Source organism: Amblyraja radiata, chromosome X, assembly GCF_010909765.2.
Source record: "Amblyraja radiata isolate CabotCenter1 chromosome X, sAmbRad1.1.pri, whole genome shotgun sequence".
Lineage (NCBI taxonomy): Eukaryota > Metazoa > Chordata > Chondrichthyes > Rajiformes > Rajidae > Amblyraja > Amblyraja radiata.
Genome location: NC_045999.1, coordinates 11,238,095 through 11,265,148, shown reverse-complemented (window position 1 = coordinate 11,265,148; position 27,054 = coordinate 11,238,095). Strand labels below are relative to the sequence as shown.

The 27,054-nt window shown below is 43.7% G+C and overlaps 1 protein-coding gene across 1 annotated transcript in view; it reads left to right on the top strand.

The window, feature by feature from the left end:
* fbn1 (fibrillin 1) overlaps positions 1 to 27,054 on the top strand; it is a 326,717-nt gene that overhangs the window by 62,915 nt on the left and 236,748 nt on the right. Inside the window, exons 6-7 of the mRNA XM_033014876.1 lie at positions 5,850 to 6,047; positions 11,840 to 11,965. Of these exons, the coding sequence (XP_032870767.1) occupies positions 5,850 to 6,047; positions 11,840 to 11,965 (324 nt within the window). The remainder of the gene's footprint in view (positions 1 to 5,849; positions 6,048 to 11,839; positions 11,966 to 27,054) is intronic.

Sequence of the window (27,054 nt, the reverse complement as noted above, 5' to 3'; positions counted from 1 at the left end):
CATTTCCTTTGTTTTCCGCGAATTTAATAATGGAGTTTGTGGAGTGGATGGGAGAGCAGTCGTAAGTGTACAGAGTATAGAGGAGTGGAATCAGCACACAGCCCTGTGGAGAACCAGTGCTGAGAGTGAGGATGGAGGAGCAGTGGGGGCCCATTTTGACTGTGGGCAGTTATTGAGGAAGTCCTTTATCCAGGCGCAGGTGAGAGGGGGGAAGACTAAGTCCGACAGCTTGTTGACTAGTATGTCTGGGATGATTGCATTGAAAGCTGAACTATAGTCAATAAAAAGAATCCTTGCATAGTTCCCCAGGTGATCCACATGGCTCATCTAGATATAGATAATCCTGCTGCTGCTTAAGGTCCACAGAAGTTCAGATTTTCTTCAAAATTGTATCTAATTCAGCACATTCTTTGTGCCAATTAGTAGCAATGTTACAACATTTTGAGATTTTAAAAATCAAGTGCAATTTATCCCATCAGATAAAGCATAAAAATAAGTTTAATTTGTCTAATTCACTTTCATATCTTCAGTATTTAAAAAGTTATGGTCATTTTCATACTCGGAAATTAGCATCTTGTTCCCTATTGCTTTTCCATTGACTTAACTCAAAAGCTGTGATCGAGGACAGTCAAAAGCCCATAACTTTCTTAAAAATTAAGAGAACTGAATTAATTTTTCAGTTATTATAAATAAAGGTAAACGCTAAAACATATAGTAAATACCCAACAAGAAATTCATTTTCATCAGTTTCATCAAATCAATTTAATCTTTTCATCTAAATTCAATTACTAGATCTAAACATCTATCCATTTCTTAAGAAAAGGTTAATATTTTTAAATAACCTGTGTCCAAATAACATTCACACAAAAATTCACAACATAACATAATTTTTAAATCTCACTGTCATGAATTTATAGGCCAAATGGAAGGAATGTAATGCTTAATTCCCATAAATTAATCCAGAAACATCCACTCAAAATATAATCAAAATTATTGTTTTTTGCACAATGTGACTCAAACTGTTGTGAATATTTAGTTTAAAAATAATGATCGTGGAAAGAGAATAACCGAAAATGTAGACAATTTAGATGACTTATGACATGATTGTCCAAAAAAATGGAGCATTTTAATCATCTAGCGAGTGGGTGATTCTGGAATGCAATCGATTGGAACGTTGCGGTTGCGGTGAATTTGAACTCCATATCAGCAGGAAAGACATGGCCGGTTCGTACGGGGCCCAAATAAAATTTTCGCAACGTAAAATTAGATTAAAGCCATCCCAAGAAGCAAGATTATATGTAAAATAAACAGTTTACCCTTTGTTTTGTCCCATTCTTGCGATTCGTCACATTGTAGGCGTTGAGGGTGTTAGAAGTCACTTTTTATTTTAATTCAATTATTAAATTGTCCAGCGAATTAAAAAATAAAAATAAACTGGGAACGGAAGTCCGATCGATTTTCTTCATCGGCTAGCAGCCCGAGGAAATCCGCCTCTGACAGGCAGTACAAAACTGCATTTTAATCCTGCCTCCCTCCCCCCTCAAAGGCGCCAGAGTCGCGCACACGGCCAGTGGCAGAACTGCAGCGCCGCTGAAGGCAGGTTTTGTAACATCGCTACAAGTAGCCAATCAGTCCAAAATGTTGCTTCTCCAGTCCCTCCACAGATGTTGCCTGACCCGCTGAGTTCCTCCAGCACGTTGTGTTTTGTCGAAGATTTGCACATCTCTGAAGATCTTTCCTGGTCCGAGAACACTGATGCTATTATTAAGAAAGCACATCAGCGCCTGTACTTCCTGAGAAGATTACGGAGAGTTGGTTTGTCAAGGAGGACTCTCTCTAACTTCTACAGGTGCACAGTAGAGAGCATGCTGACCGGTGGCATCGTGGCTTGGTTCGGCAACTTGAGCACCCTGGAGAGGAAAAGTCTACAAAAAGTGGTAAACACTGCCCAGTCCATCATCGGCTCTGACCTCCCTTCCATCGAGGAGATCTACCGCAGTCGCTGCCTCAAAAAGGCTGGCAGTATCATTAAGGACCCACATCATCCTGGCCACACACTCATCACCCCGCTACCTTCAGGTAGAGGTACAGGAGCCTGAAGACTGCAACGACCAGGTTCAGGAATAGCTACTTCCCCACAGCCATCAGGTTATTAAACTTGGCTCTGACAAAACTCTGAACATTAATAACCCATTATCTGTTATTTGCACTTTATCAGTTTATTTATTCATGTGTGTATATATTTATACAATGGTATATGGATACCTTGATCTGTTTTGTAGTTAATGCTGTGTTCTGTTGTGCTGAAGCAAAGCAAGAATTTCATTGTCCTTTCAGGGACACATGACAATAAACTCTCTTCAATCTTGAATCTTGCCTCTGCAGTTCCTTGTGTTTCCACGATGAACAGTATTTCAGCATGAAAGAGAAAGACCTAGACGGTTAAAAGTATTACCAGTATGCAAATAAAATGTGGGCACATCCAATTTATTTCGATTGTTTCAGAGTGTACCATTGCAATTGTAGAAACAAGGTATCTGCTGAACATGGTTGTGAAAGTAATTCTGGCTTGATGTTAGGGCTGTCACTTAATTACATTGTAATTACAGTTAATGTAATATAAAGTAACATATTATGTAGTTTAGCAGGGAGCTAATAGGAGAAGGAGTTTTTAAATTATTTTCCTGCTGATGCCCAGTTTGTTGACTTGGAGATTCCCCAATGCCCCAAACAACCTTCAGTGAACCCATGCTGTCATTCTTTAGACTACTCCCAATACTCTGTTGGCAGATCGTTCCTGCTTAACATCAGCTATTAATTCTTGTCAGAAACCATTGCAATCAATATGAGAGGACCACGGAAAAGGGTTGTAAGCAGAGAATGAAAGGTAGGAGTGAGAATGTATTGATCAAGTGATAGAGAATGAAGAAAGATTAAAAAATAATTAGAAAAGAAGAGGACACCTAAATGAGTATGTCACTGATTTCATCAGCAAGTACTTCGTGTAGTGCATGCCAAATGAGACATTGATGGAGCCAAAGTAGAGATGGATGTTCTTAGGAATAAATATCACCAGCGACTTGTCCTGGACCAGTCACATCAAAGCAATGGCCAAGAAAGCACACCAATATCTCAACTTCCTTAGAAGGCTTCGGAAGTTTGGCATATACCCAACAGCCCTCATCAACTTCTCTGTAGAAAGCATTTTATCGGGATGAATCAAAGCATGGTTTGGGAACAACTCCATCCAAGACCAAAATAAATTGCATAGTGTTGTGGACATAGCCCAGCCATCCCGCAAACCAGCATCATTTACATTGACTCCAGCTACGCATCATGCTGCCTCGGCAAGGCCGCCAGCATAATTGAGGGCAAGTCTCACCCCTGTCACTCCCTCTTCCCCCTTCTCCCATCAGGCAAGAGGTACAGAAGTTTGAAAACGCATTCCAGCCAGATTCAGGGACAGTTTCTTCCCAGCTGTTATCGCAGGCAACTGAACTATCTTCTCAACAACTAGAAAGCGGTCCTGACCTCTCATCGACCTCATTGGAGACCTTCATAACTAGACTATAATCAGACTTTACAGGACTTTATCTTGCACTAAACGTTATACCCTTTATCCTGCATCTGCACACTGTGGACAGCTTGACTATAATCATGTGTAATTTTTTCACTGATTGGTTAGTACACAACAAAAAGCTTTTCACTGAACCTCAATAATAATTCACTGTACTTGACAATAATAGATTAAACTAAACTAAACACTGAAACCCCTACAGTTTTGGGATTGAGTGAAATCACAACTCCTCCCTCCTGTATTTGCTTCCCCAAACACCATTTTCTCTCTTTTTCACCACCAATTTACCTCTTATCATTTTCTTCCCAACGACAGATTTCTGTGCCATCCACTCTTCCCACCCCAGACTCAATTAGAGCTATTTTCCTCCATCATTCCCCTCGCAATCTCCAATCTACAACTCTATCCTTCACGCCCACCAACCAAACTCTCTGTCTCACTCGTGGTCTTTACCCTGGTCCTTTCTCTCTTTTCCCCACTATCCACCTTGCCTTGTCTGCAGGTGGCTCCACAGTCATCTCAGAATTTACAGAACCAGTAAACGTAAAGGGCCTGTCCCACTTGGGCGTAATTTGTGTGTCATTTACGTGACATCCTAAAAATTGGTTGGTGCGTAGTGATGCGCGGTAACTCGCGGTGCTTCCCTATTGCCCCAGGATTTTGGAATGTTCAAAATCCTCGCGTGCCACCTGCGTGACGTATCCCTTGCGCACGCTGACGTACTGATGGCGTACACTGATGTACTGATGGCTTACTTGTAGCGCGTGTTGACGCATGATTATGCACTGTGACGCACAAACATTGCCTATGCTCATTTATTATGCGTCACCTTGCGTCAACGTCCGTAATCAAGCGTCACCGCCCATTAGCCGCATCATTTGAGCGCTGCACCACGTGATCACCCAGGTATAAAGAGCGCTGAGTTTTGACTGCCACGCGTCGGTCACTGCCGGCCTGTCGCGTAAATGACGCCGAAGTGGGACAGGCCCTTAAGTCACCCTTGATCCCAAGTGACTGCCTAAAAGATAAGAATAAGAAATTCTTGCACCTTAATGCATTATTGACTCCAGGGTTGCAATGCAGAGTAGATTCATTAAATTGATTCATGCTGCAATTTGGTTATACTTAAAAAAAATTGAAGTAAAATTAGCTTCAATTCACTGGATTCTATAGGAATTAGAGCTGATCTCATTGAGTGATAAAGGATTGTGAGAGGGATTAACAGATAGAAGCTGTTTCCTCAGATCAGAAAAGGTAGATCTCGGCATCATAGATATTGGGATTTGTTCATTTTGCACTTTATTGAAATTATTATTATTTTTTTTTTTTACTATGCTTAATTATTGTGATTGATAGATTTTAGTACACGAAAATAAGGGGATGGAGGATCAGGTGGGGCTTGAGAATTACAACTCCGAGCACATTTGAGGATTCACATGTTGCCTCACAGTGACTTATTGACACAATATATTTTTCAACTTCTTGAGCAGTAACAAAGTAATCATAGATCTTTTCTAATTCCATCTATTGGAATTGTTGGACTTGCATCACTGTATACAGCAGTAGAATAAAACTTAATTACTTTTCTATCAACTGCATTTCACTCATTCACTATCTCTAGGTACTAGACTATCTGAGGTGCCTGCACCCCTTTAAACCATAAGTAGAGCATCAGACCTTATTCTATCAAATACATATACTATCTTTACCACTAACTATTTGGAATTGGAATAACTGGTAATAAATATTTTCGCTGTTTTCCTCTACTCATTTATCTTGTCAAATGATATTAATGTTGAAATTGAATATCTGAAATATATAGAATTATAAAACGTAGAGTTTGCAATTTTTTTTGTCTTGACAAAGCCTTTTAACATTTTGACACAAGGATCTTCAGATGCGGGTTTACAAAGAAAAAGACAAAAAATGCTAGAGTAACTCAGCAGTTCAGATGAACCCACTGATTTACTGAGTTACTCCACCACTTTGTGTTTTTTGAAGCTTTTAACAATATATATATATATATAGGAGCATTAATATTTGTGTAAATATTGCTTAGATGGACGTTAATGCATTTTGATAATAGATTTTTTTTTTTTAATTGCTAGTCGGGCATTTGCCAAATTTAATAATTACGTACTGTCAAGAATAATTTTATATTATTTAACTTCAAGATAAATAATTTAGATATCAGGAAAGAGTTTTCTAAAGTTTTGGAAAAAATGGCTTTCTTAATTATTATGCAGTTTTCTAACATAACTATTTATTTTAGATTACAGGACTGGACCATGTTTCACATCAGTAAACAACCAAATGTGCCAAGGACAACTCACTGGCATTGTCTGCACCAAAACCCTTTGCTGCGCAACAGTTGGACGAGCGTGGGGACATCCCTGTGAGATGTGCCCTGCCCAGCCACAACCATGCCGCCGTGGCTTTATTCCCAATATCCGAACTGGAGCTTGTCAAGGTAAGGGGTGCATTTTGCACATGCAGAGCTGTTGAAATTTAATCAAATTAAACTTTATTTTCCAATAGAGTTTCCAGAATAACCGGTGGGAGATGATTGACAGGTTCCTGACTGTATGGTTTACTACACTTCAAAAGTATTTGCTAAAGGGGAACTGACAAGTAACTGTTTCCTGGATGCCAGAGTGTGGCCAGCATTTAATGAGCCAGACTTATAGAAGGATTAAACGAGAACTTACCGTTTGAAGTTTGATCTTTATTTTATGAGAAGATGGAGTGAGAGACTACGTGAAGAACCCGCTAGTCCGCATGCGCATCAATCTTCAGAGCCACTGTATGAAGCCACAGTTCACGCAAACCAGATTCAAGCTATAGAAAGATTAATAACCCTTGACTTACCTAATTAAATGTATGAGATTCAGGGTTGGGAGTGGAGGGCACGTTAAATGTTAAACGCTACCCACGTTAAAATGCTGCCCTCTTGTCAGATATGACCGAGTTATCTAGACGGCGATTACGTAAAGACTGAACTCTTCGTGCTGAAATAAGTGCTATGACTAACTTATGAGTAGCTGCCCCAAGTTAGAGATGCAGCTGGTGCGAATTTGCGTAAAAAAATATAATACTGATTACACATTCCACATTTCTTTGTATCTAGGCTTTAGAGGGTTCATATTAAAGACACCTCCCATAAACATTGTCACCAGTGGGTGAGAGCCAATCATTTGTTGTCCCAATCCAAGCACTAGATACGATGATAAGGCACTGCGAGCAGTGTTAATTGCGCTATAACTTAGTCGCTTCTCATAAAACCAAACTGAAAGAAATCCCCAAATCTCAGCTACTTCTGCTTTAAGGTAGTTCACATGTGTCTCCTCACACAACTTTTCCCCTGTTTTATGTGGGTAGCATACTGCTTTCTTGTGCCATCTCGCCAAGCTGTAGTGATCACGTCAACTGTCCTGCTGGATAGTCCTATAAACTCGAAGGGTCTCTTTAAATCCTGCAAATTAATAAATCAATACGATCATGCAGTGGATGCAGTGCACAAGTGACAGGTTGAACCAACAACTGTTTGTGTCTGTGAGCAAATATAGGAGCTTCTTTCAGCAGACCTTTTTACAATGGAAACCATGGTTGAGTAGGCCAATTTGGCACTACTATAATACCTGGTGCCTTGTCTTGAATTATCTTTTGAAGACATCTTCCGATAAAGCAAAATGAGGAATTTCTTGACCTGGTGTCTGCTTCAGTTTTGTACCTACGTGGCAGATGTGCAGCTGACACCCATATTTTCCTCTTGTACACCGCGCCCAAATGGACTTTGCTTGTGCATCACATGTTTGAGACTTACAGCTACCCATATGGTTAGTATATGCTACTGCTGTTGTATTGCCCTGATGTAGCCTGATTTGCATATCATGGTCATTTCCACAATACGTTCTCATTGCCTGGAATGCTGCTAGCATTTCCAAATAGTTGTGGCCATATTTTATGGCCATGTCTCAACTCATCCTCATTCCACTTACCATCACAACTAGTATAGGTGTCAGTTACACCCCAGCCCTCACTTTATAGTGTTATTATGGGCTTACTAGGTACAATGAACCCTGTACCCTCGTGTGTGCTCAATCCCCCAATGGAATTCGGACATCGACTCTGTCGTCAGTCTCATACATCTATCAACATGTCCCATGTTCAATTTTGGGGCAAAAACCTTCTCACGATCCAGGCTTCTATAATGCATGGCCCCACAGCTGGGAAGGCAGCTACCAGCTTGCCTATCACCCTCGCAATCTGTCGTATAGTAGACTTCTATTCTTAAGTAAGCCTATGCATGCATCTACAAAATTCTGTTCTTATCTGTAGGTAGGGTCACAGACCTATCTGAAAAGTTTATGAGAAATCTTAGATATGCAATCATTTTTGTTGGCTCAAGCCTGGACTTTCCAGGAAGAGTATCAAATCCTAGATCTTCTAGGAGTGTCTAGGTTGCTAAATCAGCTACCTCTGTGTCATATATCGTCTTTCCTACGATGAGCATGTCAACTATTTCCTGTGACTCTCATGTATTGGTACCGGAAAAAATGCATCTTTGAGATCGATTGAGGCCATAATGCAATCCTCAATAATCAGCAATTTTGCTGAATGAAAAATCCATTGTAAAATGGTTATATTCCCAGCCCATGTTCAGACTAGCCAAATCAAGAATGATTTGGTATACTCCATCTTCCTTAGACCTTGTGAAGATATTGGAAATATATTAATCTTGTTCATGGACAACTCATCAATCATATCCTTTTGTGTAATTTCACTATCTACTCAGATAGCTATATATTCTTCTTTATACCGATTGCACGGGAATTTGGGCTTTTCTTGCCGTGGAGGAAACCGGTCAGAAAGAACGTCAGATTTATAGCTATTTACTAGACCAAGTGCAGACCCGTTGGGTCTGTTCCCCCAACTTGCGGTTGTGGGGGGGGGAGGCGGCATGCAGCATCACACACTAACTACCCCCCCCCTCCCGCACTCACGCTAATGGAGGAGAGGAGGGGGGAGAGAGAGAGAGAGGGGGGGAGAGGGGGAGTGCTGAGAGGGGGGTGAGATGAGGGGCGGGGGAGAGGTGGGGAGCAGGGAGGGTGTAGGGGTGTGTGGAGGGGAGGGGGGTTTAGGGGAGGGACGGTGGGGGAGGGGATGGAGGGGGAGGAGGAGAGGGGGGGGAGTGGAGGACAGGGGGGGGATTGAAGGAGGGGGGGGAGGAGAGGGGGGGAGGAGGGGGAGGGGAGGAGAGGAGGGGAGGAGAGGGAGGGGAGAGGAGAGGGAGGGAGGGGAGAGGAGAGGGAGGGAGGGGAGAGGCGAGGGAGGGAGGGGGGAGGAGAGGGAGGGGGGGGAGGGGGAGAGGAGGGGGGGGGGGAGAGGAGAGGGGGGGGGGGAGAGGAGAGGGAGGGGGGAGAGGAGAGAGAGGGGGGGGGGAGGAGAGGGAGGGGGAGAGGAGAGGGAGGGGGGGAGAGGAGAGGGAGGGGGAGAGGAGAGGGAGGGGGGGGAGAGGAGAGGGAGGGGGGGGAGAGGAGAGGGGAGAGGGGAGAGGGGGAGGAGAGGGGAGAGGGGGGAGGAGAGGGAGGGGGGAGAGGAGGAGGGGAGGAGAGGGAGGGGGGGGGGGGGGGGAGAGAGTGCCTTTTTACTTCAACCCAAACCCAAACAACCATTTGCAGGCAGTGCTTTTTTACCTCTAACCATATTTTCATTTTCAAACCAAATTAAGGGTACTCACAGTGCTGTAGACATTTGTCAGTGTCATTCAAAGCTCTGATTGAGGCACACCACTTGCAGAGACTGATTGAGGCACACCACTTGCAGAGACTGATTGAGGCACACCACTTGCAGAGACTGATTGAGGCACACCACTTGCAGAGACTGATTGAGGCACACCACTTCCTGGTTTTATAGTCACTCCCCCTCCCTCCAGCAGAGGCAGCAGAGAGAATGGGGAATGTTGTAAAAACATTAATATCTCTGTCAATTTTCATCGACGGGAAAAATCCTCGGCACACATGCGGCGGAGGGGGGCTCTGAGCGAGGTGGCCAAAAATGACGGCCGTAGGTGGCGGCGTACTCTCGGAAACCACAGCACAGAAAGCCAAAACCGGTCAAGAACAGAGTTTTAGTAATATAGATGGCTAGTAAAATGAAAGGGCCAGTGGTTATCTTTCCCCACTTACTTTAGCACAGCCTCATTATACCGCCAACTTGAATATCCTCCGTTCATTTCATGCAGCTGTAGGAATAACACTCACCTATCTAATGTGATTAGGTGGTTGATTGACAGCATCTGCTGACACTGGTTTTTGTTCTGTCCCTTCCCTCTGGCTCTGACATCGTGGCCTGCTGTGGTTGAGACAGTGTGCGGCATGGGCTGTCTCCATGGTGAGTGCTATGAACCTGTGCCTAAAAAAGGCCTCTGGCTCTGTCTTAGTTGTGTAGGCCTGGTGCGCCAACCAGTATAGCGGTTTCAGCCACTAACTTGGTCGGGATGATATCTTTACACAGCAGTGCTAAGGTGTCTTACTGCACTTCAGAACATTGTGTTCCATCCACCAACCTCACAAACACCAAAATCCCTCTTGTGAGAGCTCTCTGAACTTGCTGGAGTTTTAGATCTTTAGACTTCGTTTAACCAATCAGAATGGCCCAGATGGTGATGTTAACCTTCGGTACATCACGAGTCTGGCAGTTATCAGGATTAACATACTTTTCAGCATTCTCCTGCATGTTCTCCTCATTCAGCAGATGTGAAGTCAAGTATATAATGCTACTTGCCAGATCTGCCTCTACTGGTTCACCTATCCCCGAAGGGATGGTAAATTTTAATCCCAAGTGCCGACAACTCTTTTACAGTCGTGAGCTGAAAGGTATTATCCATTTGTTGAGGGAATCCTCATACTCCCAGCCCCTGAGTGGGAGATATCCTCAGATATCTGAATTGAACTGCCTGTATCAGCGCAGTGTACCTCCCCATCACCAGCTTCTCACTCACTTATCCCCACTCTTGTGAGTTGGCTGATACCATCAACCTTAGATGTTGAGGCAGTGCCTCCCTGGCCAGTATTGTCCTTTTGGACAGCCAGTTCCGACTTGGTCTTCCCCGAGCCTGGGGTCGAGAAGCTGCTCATCTTCAGAGCTTTTGCAGAGGTTGCTGTGCAGGCCACCCTGCCAGCGTCTCCGAGCCCAGGTCCGTAAGCTGCTCCTTTTCGGAGCTTTCGCGGACGTTGCTGTGCAGGCCACACCTGCCAGCGTTTCCAAGCCTGGGTTGACAAGCTACTCCTTTTCGGAGCTTTCACGGAGGTTACTGTGCAGGCCGCGCCTGTTCACGTCTCCGAGCCCCGCTTGACAAGCTGCTCCCTTTCGGAGCTTTAGCGGAGGTTGCTGAGCAGGTCGCGCCTGCCAGCTACTCCGAGCCCGCTGTTAGCGTCTCTGAGCTCGATAGCAACGGCCACCGACCTCGCTCGTTGTCGTCATTCCCCACTGAATTTTCAATGGCACATCTCTTCTTGTTTCTTGCTTTGTCCATTTTTGGAAATCATACCCACGTTGAAACAAGAAGTGCCGTTCCTGCAAAAAAAAAACTTACCTTCACCGTTAAAGCTCTGACGGAGCATTTCTGAATGCATCCGTATCTCGCTCCATGCGACGACGTATTGATGTGCATACGAACTGGCTGGCTCTTCACGTAGTCTCGTCACGAGACTTCAAAATAAAATTAAAGTTAAAAAGTAATTGTTTTGACTCAGAAGCAACAATCTCTAAAAGAAAATGATTGAGATTCAAAGATAATTCAGTCAAATCCATTGGTGAGATTAACTGTTGCTTGAAGTTATTTCCATTTGCGAGCTCCATTTGTCTCAATCACAGCAATGTGGGAAGAAATTAAAAGAGGACTGACTTTCACTTAGTGGTGAAATCCCTTTCTTTAAATTTCAAAACTTTAGATTATGTTGAAATATAATCTTTTTCAATCAGTTTTCCTTTTGGTATTAGCCACAATCTGAAAAAAAACACTTGTTTCAATACTAGGAAGTACATTGTGTTATGAGTATGAACGATTGTATCTCGTGCTGTACACTTCCGCGGGGAAGGGAGGGGGTGCACAGAAAATTCAACAGCTTCAGTTCGTAACTTAATTTTTTTGTGTCGAGCATTAAAGATAAATAAATTTGGTGGTAAGTAATACTGCAATAGCATGATTGGTGAACACTGCAGGACAATTCAATTAAATATTTTTACTTTCTTTGGTAGATGTGGATGAATGCCAAGCTATCCCAGGGAGCTGTCATGGGGGAAATTGCATAAATACCGTGGGATCCTTTGAATGCAAATGCCCAGCTGGACATAGATTTAGTGAAGAAACGCAAAAATGTGAAGGTAAGTTGTGGATCAATACATATATTCTAAAACATATTGATTTTAATGTTAAAAACCACTGTTTTACATATTTAGAACAAAAACCATGAAGTGTCGGCTTTGCAGAAAACAAACACAGATTGGATGACTGAAGTTCATAGGGCGCTTCCAGTCACCCGTTACTTTAATTCTCTGCCCCATTTGTGTTCTGGCCTCTGTTTTCAGCTTTCTAGATTGCTTCAACTTTGCCCAACGAAAGTGTGAAGAAAAGTACCTCATCTTTCGTATGGGCATATTGCCGTACTTGGGACAGTTTATGAAGTGTACAATTTCAGATCGCTGTCCACAGACGGGGCTGTATCTTTCTGTTTCAGTAGGTTTCTGTTATTTTCTCTTCCATCTTACCTTTGGTCTGCACTCAATCACAGATACTCTTTGCCTTTTCACCTATTCCATTCTGGAACTTGAATCATTCCTGTTTTGGTTTTGTTTTCCAGTGCTGATGAAATATATAATGAACAAAGAAAAACATTTTCTTAAATTTTCTTGTTAACTTTTTTGGGGATCTGAGCATTGCTGGGAAGGCCAACATTTATTTCTTACTAGACCAAGTGGGAGCGTTGGGCCCTGTTCCCCCAGCCCACTATTCCACCACTCACCTGTTCCCCCAACGCAACCCGTTCCTCAAACGCAAAATTCCACCACTCACCAATAGCCCCCAACTGCGCAGGCACGGCTCATTTCCCCTCATCCCCACAGGCATGAGATTTCTCCGTGGACCCGCAGATTTCTAAAAAAAATCGAAATCTCTAAATGGCTTTCTGCGAGACAGTGGGGGTGGGACTGATGATCGGGGGCGTTGATTGGACGAGAGGGACGTCGGTCAGCAGACATTGGGGCAGGATATGATGATTCAGTGCGATGATTGGAGGAGGGAGGCGTCGGTCAGAGGTGGAAGTGGGGGGGGGGGGCAGGATTGAGGATAGAGAGCGGTGATTGGAGGAGGGAGACGTCCGGGGCTGGGACAAGGCGAGGCCTGGTGGAGCGAGGTGCCGGGGCCGAGAGCGCAGTTAGCGGCGGCTCTGGGGGAGGGCAGCGCAAGAGTGGGAACTGGGCTGGGAAAGGGCGGGGCGTGGCTGCAGGGCCGGGGCCTTGTCGGTGTCAATAAGCGTTTTAAAGAAAGTAGAGTGTGTGAGCCCTGGTGCGCAGAGTGGGGAGTCTCTGAGTGCGAGTAAAGGTGAGGGAATGTCCCTGTGAGTGTGAGCTGTGAGAGGTTCCCTGTGAGTGTGAGCAGTGAGGGGTTCCCTGTGAGTGAGCAAAGGTGGGGGGTTTCCTGTGAGCAGTGAGTGGGTCCCTGTGTGTGTGAGCAAAGGTAAGGGTGGGGGGGTTCCTGTGAGTGTGAGTGGGGAAGACCCCGCGAGAAATTACAGTAAACAGGCAAGAAAACTGTGTCATTTCAAGGTACAATTATCACAAAAAAATCCTACCGGGGCAATGCTCCCTGGACCCCCATCTTTCTTCCTCTTTTTTCATTTTTTTTTCCTGTCTCATGCCTATCCCCAGTACTCCCTCCTGCTCCTCTTCACCCTCCATCTTCTTTCCCCTGTCCTCCCTTTCCCCACTCCCTCACTTCTCCCTCCCTCTCCTTTCCCCTACCCTTAGTCACTCCCTCCCTCCCTCCATAACTCTCTCCCCTCCTTTCCCTCTATCTGTTTAAATAACATTAAACAACAATCCTCTCGTTTCCTCCCCCACTCCGTCCTTCTCCTTACAACAATGTTACAAAAAAAGGGACTGACTGACTTTCAGTTATTTTAAAATAACTGTCTGTGTCCAGCCGCTGTCTGTGTCCATGTCTGTGTCCAGCCGCCTGTGACTACGCTGTGATTCCAGCCGCTGCAGGGATTCGGGGGGCTGTTGGTCTGGGTCCGCGGAGAGGCTTCTCCCTCTCCCTCCCCCCCTCCCCACGGCTGGTTGCCTCTCCTTCCCCCTTCCCGCAGCTGGTTGCCTCTCCCTTCCTCCTCGTGCGGCTGGTTACCTCTCCCTCCTCTTGCGCCACCGGACCGCATGCGCGGCATTTTAAAATAACTAAGTCAGTCCGTCACTTTTTAAGGCTGCGGCTCCGGGCCTGCGGGGAGGCTTCTCCCTCTCCCTCCCCTCTCCCGCGGCTGGTTGCCTCTCCCTCTTCCTCCACTATCTCGTGGCTGGTCGCGTGTGCGGAATTTAAAATAACTGAAAGTCGGTCAATCACTTTTCGAGGCTGTGGTCTTGAGCCGCGGTAGATGGACGTAGGAGCACGGCTCTGGGCCCAGTCTGTGACCGTGTCTGTATCCAGCGCGCTTGCGGTTAGCGAGTTTTTTTAATGTAAATGTGATCTCATTGTGACGTCATAGCTGCTTACTGCCACTACGATTTTTCTCAAACTGGATTTTGTAAAGTTAAAAATGTGAATAACTTGTAAAATATAACGTCAATCTGAACGAAACGTGATAAAAAACACACCACAAGACAATTGTAAGGTGGTCCAAAAATTATAGTGCTATCATGTACCATTTTGGCGTAATTCAGGACATGACTCACAGACAGAGACAGAATGACTAACAAACAAGATGAGAGCTTTAGTAATAAGACCAAGTGGGACTCGTTGGGTTCCTGTCACATGGGAGGCCTGATCCCCCAACACAACCGTTCCACCAAAGCAATATTCCAATACTCACCCATTCCCCCAATGCAACCAGTTCCCCCAAACAATATTCCACCACTCACCCATAGCCCCAACTGCGCAGGGGCCTGCCATTTCCCCTTAATCCCCAGCACTCCACCCCCCCTCCTCTTCGGCCTACCAATCACTTGCTGCCAGGACTTTAAACGATGATCCAATTGCAATTCCCCTGCTTCCCCCAGCACTCCCTCCCCCTCCTCACCAGCCTCCTTGTTTTTAAACTAAAAAGTTGCTGGCAGGACTCAGTGTTGTGACGTCATAGCTGTAACTGCCAGTGTGCAGATGGACATTGGGGACCTGGGGTGGAGGGTATTGCACCGAGGTGTTCCCTGCAACCTGTTTCTCTCGCGGTTCACAGACTCGCCAGCCGCCTGCCACTTTTGCGGGCTGGAAGAGACTGTGTACCACGTGTACATGGAGTGCGTGAGGCTGCAGCCACTGTTTGAATATCTAAAGGGGCTGCTCCTTGCCTTCTGGCTGCATTTTTCACCAACCATCCTCATCTTTGGACACCTTGTGCGTAGGGGAGAGGGTAGGGCTGAAGATGTCCTGGTTGGGTTGCTCCTGGGCCTGGCCAAGCTGGCCATCCGCGATTCACGGCGCCAGACGGTGGAGGGATCTACCCGAGCCAGCTGCCTGCCCCTTTTCCGGGGGTACGTCCGTGCCCGGGTGCGGATGGAAAGGGAATACGCCCTGTCTACGGGCACCCTGAGGGAGTTCCACGACCGCTGGGCACCGAGGGGGGTTGAATGTATCCTTGACAAGGATTGTAATATAGTTGTTTAGCAGTTTATTAGCATATTTGTTCATCTTGTATTATGGTGGTGTTTTGTTTTATTGTATTGTAAATACAATTTTAATATTTGAATAAATATTTTTGATTAAAAAAAAAAGTGTGCAGATGGATGGCAATACGCCCTGTCCATGGGTACCCTGAGGGAGTTCCGCGACCGCTGGGCTCCGCAGGGTGTTGAATGTATCCTCAATAAGGATTGTATCATAATTGTATAGTAGTTTATTATGGATATATGTTTGTATTGTATTATGGTGGTGGGTTCTGGCTTGTTTTATAGTAGTGTAATTATTATTTTTTAATAAGTGAATACATTTTTTGATTATAAAAAAAAGTGTTTGATTATTTTTTAAAAAGGAAGACATTTTTCACAAACTGGATTTTGTAAAGTTGAAAGTGAATAACTTGGAAAATATAACATCAATCTGAATGAAACTTGATAAAAAAACACACCACAAGACAAGTGTGAGTAAGGTGGTCTAAACATTGTAGTGCTATCGTGTACCGTTTTGGAGTAATTCAGGGCATGATTCACAGACAGACTCACTAACAAACAAAATGAGAGTTTTAGTAATATATACTAGACCAAGTGGGACGCGTTGGGCCCTGTCCCCCAATGCAATTATCCACCACTCACCCGTTGCCCCAACGCAACCCGTTTCCAACACTCAGCCATTCCACCAACGTAACCCGTTCCCCCAACGCAATAATCCACCACCCACCCAAAGCCCCCAAGGAAGGCCTAGTCCCCCAATGCAACCCGTTCCCCAACGTAAGATTCCCCCACTCACCCAATGGGTCCCTGTCACACGGGATGCCTGGTTCTCCCAACGCAACCCGTTCCTCAATGTAAGATTCCACCACTCACCCGTTCCTCCAACGCAACCCGTTCCCAATGCAATATTCCACCACTCACCCAGAGCCCCCAACTGTGCAGGTCATTTTAAACTTTAAAAATATAGCAATTGTCCAAGTCCAAGTGAGTTTATTGTCATGTGTCCCTGATAGGACAATGAAATTCTTGCTTTGCTTAGCACACAGAACATAGTAGGCATTTACTACAAAACAGATCAGTGTGTCCATGTACCACAATATAAATATATACACACATAAACAAATAAACTGATAAAGTGCAAATAGCAGATAATGGGCCACCAATAATCAGAGTTTTGTCCGAGCCAGGTTTAATAGCCTGGTGGCTGTGGGGAAGTAGCTATTCCTGAACCTGGTTGTTGCAGTCTTCAGGCTCCTGTACCTTCTACCTGGAGGTAGCAGGGAGATGAGTGTGTGGCCAGGATGGTGTGGGTCTCTGATGATACTGCCAGCCTTTTTGAGGCAGCGACTGCGATACATCCCCTCGATGGAAGGAAGGTCAGAGCCGATGATGGACTGGGCAGTGTTTACTACTTTTTGTAGTCTTTTCCTCTGCAGGGCGCTCAATTTGCCGAACCAGGCCACAATGCAACCGGTCAGCATGCTCTCTACTGTGCACCTGTAGAAGTTAGAGAGAGTCCTCCTTGACAAGCCGACTCTCCGTAATCTTCTCAGGAAGTAGAGGCGCTGATGAGCTTTCTTGATAATTGCATCAGTGTTCTCAGACCAGGAAAGATCTTCAGAGATGTGCATGCCCAGGAATTTGAAGCTATTGACCCTTTCAACCATCGAACCATTGATATAAACGGGACTGTGGGTCCCCATCCTACTCCTTCCGAAGTCCACAATCAGTTCCTTGGTTTTGCTGGTGCTGAGGGCCAGGTTATTGTGCTGGCACCATATGGACAGTTGCTCGATCTCTCTTCTGTACTCTGACTCATCCCCATCAGTGATACGTCCCACAACAGTGGTGTCGTCAGCGAACTTGATGATGGAGTTCGCACTGTGACCGGCTACGCAGTCATGAGTATAGAGTGAGTACAGCAGGGGACTGAGCACGCAGCCGTGAGGTGCTCCCGTGCTGATTGTTATCGAGGCTGACACATTTCCACCAATACGAACAGACTGTGGTCTGTGAATTAGGAAGTCGAGGATCCAATTGCAGAGGGATGCGCAGAGACCCAGTTCTGCGAGTTTGGCAATTGCACTAAGATTTAATGTGATGTAGGTGCCATTGATAGGGCCATCTTTTGTTATCCAAATCTAATCATTAACTTTGCTGTGCTGGGTTAGGCTGGCAGATTCTTTCCCTGAAGGACATTTGCTGTGAAGGACTCGGTGTTCTGGGATTGAAATATTGTAACCGGTAGGGCATTGTGACATCATAACTGCCTAACTGCCAGTGCAGATTTGAAGAAATCCACCTTTTAAATGTCACTTTAAATTTGTAAATCTCTCCCACTACGTCCCTCTCCTTATAATAGAAATTAGCAGCAGAGATCCTATTGTGATGTCATTTTCGGTTTTCGGAATCTTTACGGCAGCTTGTGTAAATTAGAATAAATTGTGATTGGACGACTGTGAGATGGCATTGTGACATCATCACTGGAAGCTTCTGGAAAAGTCTCACTCTCACAGGCAGTTGTTATTGTCAAAGTTGGTTCATTTGAAACGTTAAATATCAATAACGTGAAATATAACATCAAATGTGAAGAAACTTGATACTAACGACCATGGGAAAAAGATGAGTAACATTCTGCAAAAATGTTCGCGCTGTTGTGTTCCGTTTTGGCGTAGTTCTTTGATCTCACAGACAGATAAACTATACGAGACTTTTAATAGTATACTAGAACAAGTGGGACCCGTTGGGCCCCGTCCCCTAACACGGGGTGGGTGAGGCGCTGCGTCACACGGGAGGGCTGGTCCCTGAACGCGGCTTCACCCCAGAGACAGGCGCCTCCCGGAGCCAATTACCCCCATCACCCGTTCGCCCAACGCAATATTCCACCACTCACCCATAAGACAGACTGCTTTTGTAGCCTCAATATTTGTGTGCCTGGGCCAGTTGAGTTTACAGTCAATGATAACCCAGAATATTGATGATGCAGTTCATACCAATTGTAATGCCCCTTAGATGTCATGGATAGATGTTAACCCACTACCTTGTTGGGTAGTGGTCTATTCCTTGTCAATTGTCACCTATTCCTTTCCTCCGGAGATGCTGTCTGACTTGCTGAGTTACTCCAGCATGTTGTGTCTATCTTTGGTCTAAACCAGCATCTGCAGTTCCTTCCTACACATATGTAAGATAATTTTATTCAGTTGTATATGGTAATTCCCTGGCATAATGTTATTTGCTACATATCAGCAGATATCTGAATGTTGACGACTTGCACACAGAGAAGGACTACTTCATTGGCTGAGGAATTACAGATGGGATTGGACATTGTGTAATTATCAGCAAACATCTCCACTCCCAACCCCGCACCCCCACTTCGAAGATCATAATACAAGTAGGATAGCTGAGAAAACAGCTGAGTATGATTGGGCCGAGTACATAGTTCCACTTAACTGGAAAAATCCCCAAATAGGCTGCATTCCCAGATTACTGAGCGAAGTTGATCGAGAAATAGTGGATGCATTAGTAGTCATTTTCCATTCTTTAATCTCTACATCAGTTCCATTGGATTGGTGGGTAGCTACCCCACTGTTTAAAAAAAGCGGAAGAGAGAGAAGATAGAATTATAGACAAGGTGGCTCGACGTTGGTTGTGAGTAAAATGTTTGCTTCTATTAAACTTGCAATAGCAGAACATTTGGAAAACAGTGAATGGATCTGTTCAATCAGCATGGATTTACAAAATAGAGATCTTGTTTGACAGATTTACTGAACTTTTTTGAGAACGTAACCAATAGAGTGGATTGGGAAGAATCAACAGATGTAACAGCTTTGAGCTTTCAGGAAGCTTTTGACATGCCCCACGTTAGAAACTAATATGCAAGTTTGTAGAAAGTTAGATTGAGGATAATGTACTGATGTGGACAGAGAGCTGGTTGGCACACGGGAAAACATGTGTAGGGATAAATGGTCCCCCCCCCCCCCCCCCCCCCCCCCGGCACCCAAGTGGCACGCAGTGAGTCGTGTGTTACCATAGGATTCGGTGCATGAACTCCAGTTTTCAGAATATACATTCGTTATTTGAGGGAATTAAATGTAATAATCCATGTTTGAGAACAACATAAAGTCTGGTGGGAGCAGGCACTCTAGGGAGAATGCAGAGAAGCTCCAGAGTGATTGGCATATACATGGCAGTTACATTATAATGTCAGATTATCCATTTTGGTTGCAAATGCAGGATAGCAGATTTTTATCCAAACAACAAGAGAGCTATCGTTATGCAACAAATGTTGAAAATAGGTGTGCAGGTGCAGTAGGTGGTTCAGAAGTTAAATAGTATGTTGGCCTTCATTGTAAAAGTAATTGAGCATTAGAGCAGGAATGTCTTACTACAGTTGTATAGGACCTCAGTGAAACAGCAACGATTAATATGCTTAGTTTTTGTATTATTTAAAGGGGGATGTCATTGCAGTGGAGGGATTGCAGTGAAGGTTCACAAGGTTGATTTGTGGGCTGGCCAGACTAACATATTAAAAGAGATTTGATTCCTAGAGTTTAGAAGACTGCGAGAAGTCATTGAAGCTAATAAAATTCTGATGGAACTGGACAGGCTAGATGCTGGAAAGATGTTTCCAGTGAAAGTCCAAAACCAGGGGTCATACGCAGGGCATAAGCTGCTTGGGACTGAAATGTAGAGACATTTCTTTAGCCAAAGAATGTCAGTTTGTGGAATTCTCTACCACAGAAGTCTGTTGAAGCCAAACCGTAAATGTGTTCAGAAAGAAGTTATGCGTAGTATTAATGGCTAATTAAATCAAGGAATATGAGGAAAAACCAGGAACAGGATTCTGAATTTAAATGATCAGCCAGATTCACATTGAATAGCAAAGCAGGTTTGAAGGTTGAATGGATTATTATGGACTACTATTTCCTATATTTATATGTAAGAATTATATGCAATAGACCAGTATCTTCTGAAGCAAATAATCATCAGAACAAATAATTTTCAATTTGGTATATTCTGAAATTCCAAAGAAGTGTCCTGACCTGAAACATCAACAATCCATGTTCTCTACAGATGCTGCCTGACCTGCTAAGTTCCTCCAGCTTTTAGTGTCTTATCTGCTGCCTGACCCTTGTGTCTTTTTTTGTCCAATTAACATTTTGGTTTTAATCAAGGAAAAAAATAAGATAATGTATTAAATGCCAAGTGATTTAGCCATTTGCTATCAATTGTTTTTTTATTCAAACTTTGGTTAGGTGCAAGAAATTGTAAGGTTTTTTTCATTAAAAATTCATCATTGGAGGAGCTACGGAAAATAACAAAGCAGAATTTAAAATCTTTTTTGAGTGGGAAGCATTGCTGCTGCTTTTGAAGGTTTAAAATTACTGCTCAGTAATAAGAAATAAGCATAAAGCATAAATGTCATACTGGAATATGATCACTATAACTTCACATGCCGGTGGTTCTGTAAATGTGTTCATAGGAATTGTGCACTTTTCTAATCCTTAAACAATGGGGAAAAATCAACGTACAGTAGCTTAAAAGCACAGCAAAACAAAAATGGTTTTCAATATAAACACCATGGGTACCAATTGCTACATAGACCACATCAAACTACAGAAGATTTAAGGGACATCCCAATAATACATCAGTAGGCATCAACTAACACTGCCTAAAATTGAATGGTTAGCTTGGACAAGTCGGACCAAAGGGCCTGTTTCTGTGCTGTATGACTCTTTAACTCTGTAAGAATAATCCTCATGTGCCCATCATTGGCCAATTGTAACATTTGAAAGTATTTCTGATTGCAATCCCATAATTCTAAGGCATGCCAGCATTTTGAAATCCACAATATGAACGTGAGGAAGGAAGAGCACTAGAAACAGCAAGAAAATAGGAAAAGAGCCATCTGGCTTGTCAAGCCTTCCCTGCCATTCAATATGGTGATGGCTGATCTGTCCCAGGTCTCAACACCTCATGTGTGTTAGTTCCACAAAGCCTTCAATTGCCCAATCTTTCAAAAAAAGATACCTCCAGTATCCTAGCCTCCAAAAACCTTTGAGGTAGCGGACACTGAAGATTCATATCCATCTCAGTTTGAAATGTCCGGTCCCTGTCATTTAATTATGGCTCTTCATTCAAGGCTTTCCCACAAGTGGAAACATAACATCTACCCAGTGATGCCCTCTTAGTATCTTATATATTTCGATAAGATTACCCATCATTCTTCTTGCCTTCAGAAAATACAGATCTGACTTTCTTAGCTGTTCACAACAGGTCAGCTCTCTCATCCCAAGCATTAGCCTGGTGAAACTATTCTGGACAGCCTCTATTCTAGTCTATTCGCTCTTAAATGAGGGACCTTGTTTGTGCACAGTACTTGAGATGCAGCCTCACCAACACTTTGTACAATTGTAATAATACTTCTCTATATTTGTTCTAGTCCCTATCAACATGTCAGCATGTCATTTGCCTTCTTAATTACTTGATGCACCTGCATGCTAACTTTATATTTTTGATGCCTCAAGTAGGAATCATTTATAGTTTTAACTTCCAAAATTCCCATGGCTAAAATACATTTGTACATTTTCCTTGCATAGGAGTTTGAATATGTTACAAAGGTAGATTGTGCATCTTCGTTCTGGCACAGTATATCAACAATTTGGCTAATATACACATTGTTAAGCTGCATTCCTCTAGTGATCAAGGACTGTGGGGTGTATTATGAGTTTTATAGCGTTCTGCTATAATTTAGTTTTAGTTTTGAAAATTAATATATTAGAGTAACTCAGCGATACAGGCTGCATCTCTGGAGAGAAGGAATAAGTGATGGTTTGGCTCGAGACCCTTCTTCAGACTGGAGTCAGGCGAAAGGGAAACTATAGATATGGAAGGGCAAGGTGTGAAAATGGCAGATCAAAGCAGATGCGGAGCAAGGAAATGTAGAATGGTTCATTGTTATAATAAATCATCTATTATAAACCTACTGACTCCCACAGCTATCTGGACCACACTTCTTCCCACCCTGGTTAACATTTTTTCCCACCTTCCCACCCAAACTCCCCGTTGTTCAAGATGTGGACTCTTATACATCGACAGGTCCAAGCACAGGCTCGGCGATCGTTTCGCTGAATACCTTAGCTTAGTCCACCTGTACCTACCTGATCTTCATGTTGCTAAACAGTTTAATTCCGTCTTCCATTCCCATTCTGACCTGGGCCTCCTCGACTCTTTCAGCCTGGATATTTGTGCTCATCTATGGAGTGAGACTGCTTGTTTTTATATGGACACAATCCCTCAAGGCTTGCAAAGTAACCCATGGTCTCTGCTCCAGCTGTATTTGTTCCTGACAATAAGGTTTTCATTATACTTTCACATTTTTTATGGTGATGTTCCAGTGTTTAACAACTAAAATAATGATTGGCATTAGATTAGTCCAGGGATAGCCACAACTTTTATAAATAAGAGGCTCAGTATCAGTGTTTTTATTGAGGGCTGCCCTCTGAGAGTGGACGTTTCATATGTACTTTATTAAAACATTTTTCCTTTTTCAAATTTTTGGCAGTCATGGTTTCCCTATTGCCCTTCTTTTGTTTCTCTGTCTTGCATTCATTGGTTTGATTTCCTTTGGATTCATTGTTTCTTTGTTTGAATTTGGAAATATAATGGACAGCTGCACAAAAACAAGTTGAAAGAGTTTTTAGTTTGACACATCTGGGATTCTGTCCTTAAGTGGAACAGATACTAGTTTCTAGCACTTCCTCCATTACATCACTCAAATCCAATCTTGCCTTAATTCAGCTGTGCTTCCCATCTTCCAAACTGTATGTCAGCCATTACTTGGTTGGGTATTTACTCTTTGAAGTCTTAAACACCACTGGAGTATTGCATCGCCAAAAATGCCATTTTAAGGATGACTTGAAACCAATGTATGGCCCGCCCTTTAAGTTACATTAAAAAAAATATTGATATACTGTTTTGAAGAAGAGCGAGGGAGTTGTCCTCAATGTCCAGGCGAAGACCTATTCCACACTGAAAATCATAACTTCATAAGTCATAGGAGCAGAACTAAGCCAATCACCCATTGAGTCTACTCCGCTATTCAATCATGGCTGATCTATCTTTCCCTCTTAACCCCATTCTCCTGCCTTCTCCCCATAACATTTGACATCCTTCCTAATCAAGAATCTGTCAATCTCTTCTTTAAAAATACCCAATGACTTGGCCTGTACAAATTCCCCACCTACTAACTAAATAAATTCCTCAACATCTCTTTTCTAAAGCTACGCTGCTTTATTCTGAGGCTGTGCTCTCTGGTCCTAGACTTTCCCACTAGTGGAAACATCCTCTCCACATCCATTCTATTCAGGCCTTTCACTATTCAGTAAGCTTCAAAGAGGTCCCCCCTCATCCTTCTAAATTCCAGTAAGTATAGGCCCAGTGCCATCAAACGCTCATCATACTTTACCCCAATCATCCCTGGGATCATCTAGTAAACCTCCTCTGGATGTTCTCCAATGCCAGCACATCTCTCATCTGATATGGAGCTAAAATTACTCACAATACTCTAAATGCAGTCTTACAAGTGCCTTGTAAAGCTTCAGCATTACATCCCTATTTTTGTATTTTAGTCCTCTCGAAATGAATGCTAACATTGCATTTGCCTTCCTTACTACCGATTCAATTTGCAAATTAACCTTTTGCGAATCCAGCACTGGCACACCCGAGTCCCCTTGTACCTCCAATTTCAGAATCCTCTCCCCTTTTAGAAAATAGTCTATGCCTTTATTTCCGACTTCCAAAGTGCATGACTGCACACTTTGTTACGCTGTATACCATCTGCCATTTATTTTGCCCATTCTCCCCTGTCCAAGTCCATCTGCAAAATCCATGCTTCCTGTACATTACCTGACCTTCCACCTGTCTTCGTATCATCCACAAACATAGCCTCAAGACTTCAATTCCGTCATCTAAATCATTGATATACAACGTGAAGAGTAGCGGCTCCAACACCGACCCCTGCGGAACACCACTAGTCACTGGCAGCTAACTAGAAAAAACAAACCTTTATTCCCACTCTTTGCCTTCTGCTTTTCAACCAACCATCCATGCTAGTATCTTTCCTCTAATACCGTGGGCTCTCATCTTGTTTAGCAGCCTCATATGCAGCTGAAAGAGCCTTATCAAAAGCCTTCTGAAAATCCAGGTAAACAACATCCACTGACTCTCCTTTGTCTATCGTGCTATTTACTTCCTCAAAGAACTCCATCAGATTTGTCAGGCAACATCTCCCCTGCACAAACCATGTTAACTTTGGCCTATTTTTTCATGTGCTTCTAAGTACTTGTAAACTTCATCCTTAGTAAAAATCTTAGCTACCACTGAAGTCAGGCTAACCGGCCTATAGTTTCCCTCTTTTGCCTTTGCTCCAACAATGAAGTAAAATGTGTAATTTTCCAGTGACTCTCCTGACTCTTGTGATTCTTGAAAGATCACCACCAATGCCTCCACAATCTTTAAAGCAATCTCTTTCAGAACGCTGAGGTGTAGTCCATCTGGTCTAGGTAACATCCACATTCAGATCTTTCAGCTTCCAAGGCACCTTCTGCTTGGTAATAATAACTCCACTAACTTCCACCACTCAGCTGTGAAGAGTGATGCAAAAAAATATTCAATTCCACTGTCCACTGCCCATTTCTTTACTCCCCTTTATTACTTCTTCAGGGTCATTTTTGAGTGGTCCAATGTCCACTCTTGCCTCTATTTTACTCTTTATGTATCTGAAGAAACTTTTGCTGTCCTCTTATATTATTGGCTAGCTTGCCTTCATATTTAATCTTTTCTCCCCGTAATGCTTTTTTATTTACCTTCTGTTGGTTTCAAAAGCTTCCCAATCCTCGAGCTTCCTACTAATTTTTGCAGAATTATGTGCCTTCTCTTTTAGTGTTATGCTGTCTTTGATTTCACTTGTCAGACATGGTCGTCTCATTCTCCCATTAGAATCTTTCTTCCTCTTTGGGATTAAAAGATCCCTTGTCCTCCGAATTACTCCCAGAATCTCCTGCCATTGCTGCTCCACCATCATTCCTGCGAGGGTACCTTTCCAATCATCTTTAGCCAGTGACTCCATCATGCCTTTGTAGTTACCATTACTCAACAGTAATACCGACACATATGATTTCATGTTTAAGAAGGAACTGCAGATGCTGGTTTAAATCGAAGGCGGACACAAAATGCTGGGGTAACTCAGCAGGACAGGCGGCATCTCTAGAGAGAAGGAATGGGTGACGTTTCGGGTCCAAATCTTCACCCATTCCTTCTCTCCAGAGATGCTGCCTGTCCCGCTGAGTCACTCCAGCATTTTGTGTCTACATCTGATTTAATCTTCTCCCTCTCAACTTTGTGTTGTTATGTGTATTAACCAGCATCTGCAGTTCTTTTTTTAAATATCATTATGCCACCTTACACCTAAATGAGTGCAAGTATCACAATCCATGATCTTTTTCTCTATAGTTTTCAGTGTACTATTCCTCATGACTATAGTTGTTGGTGCTGCCAAATCTGGGCATTTGAGTGCTGTAGAAAAGCTTAGTAGATGATCTATGGCTTGTGTGGAGCCCCATGATTTTATCAGAAATTGCTGAATTCTATTTTGAATTTCTTTTGGCTCTGCCACATGTACGATTTATAATTGGAGTCAGATGCTAACCTTTCACTGGCTGTGATTTTCTCTCACTTCATTTAGTAATTTTGCTGCCTAGTTTCTACCATCTTCAATGCCAGAGGGGGTGGGGGGGGGGGGGGGGTGGTGGTGGGGGGGGGGGGGGGGGGGTGTGAGGTGGTGGGGGGGTGTGAGGTGGGGGGGGGGACATGCGAATGGGCATCTTGGCCAGGCCCAGGAGCAAACCGACAGGGAGATCTACCCCCGATCGGCCCTCCCCACTCCGTCTTGTGTCCAGACACCAGGATCGTGGTACTAAAATACAACCAGGAATTAAGGAGCAGCCCTTTCAGATATTCTCTCCCTCTCACTATGGCAGCTTTGGGCCAGGCCCTCTCATAGATGAACTGAGGCCAAGGCCAATTTCAATTTTAGAGGCCCCCAAACCAAGATCAAGCAGAGACCACCCAATTTTAGAGGCCCCCAAATCAAGATCCCTTTGAAGCAGACAGACATGAGGCTCATGCCAAATGGCATTTGTTGCCCCCCCCCCCCCCCCCTGACAGGGCCTGCTTTGGCAACCTCTCCTTCAGCTGTTGCCATTGGCAACGTCCCATTGTGATGTAATTGTGGCATTCGGCAGCTTGAGAGCCAATTGTGATTGGTGCACTGTGAGTTGCATTGACATCATCATTTGTAGCGGCTTGAAAAATGCTCGGTGAGAAGCAGTTTTTGGCTTTTTTTTTACTTTAATCGCGAATAACTTGAAATGGAGCATGAAATCTGAAGTGAACGTGATGAGGTCACGGGGGGGAAAAATGTGAGTAAGAATATGTAAACATTTAAGCATTAACGCGTAGCGTTTTGAGGAACATACAATGAATACAGACACACACACACACACACACACACACGATCATACTTTTATAGGTATACGAGG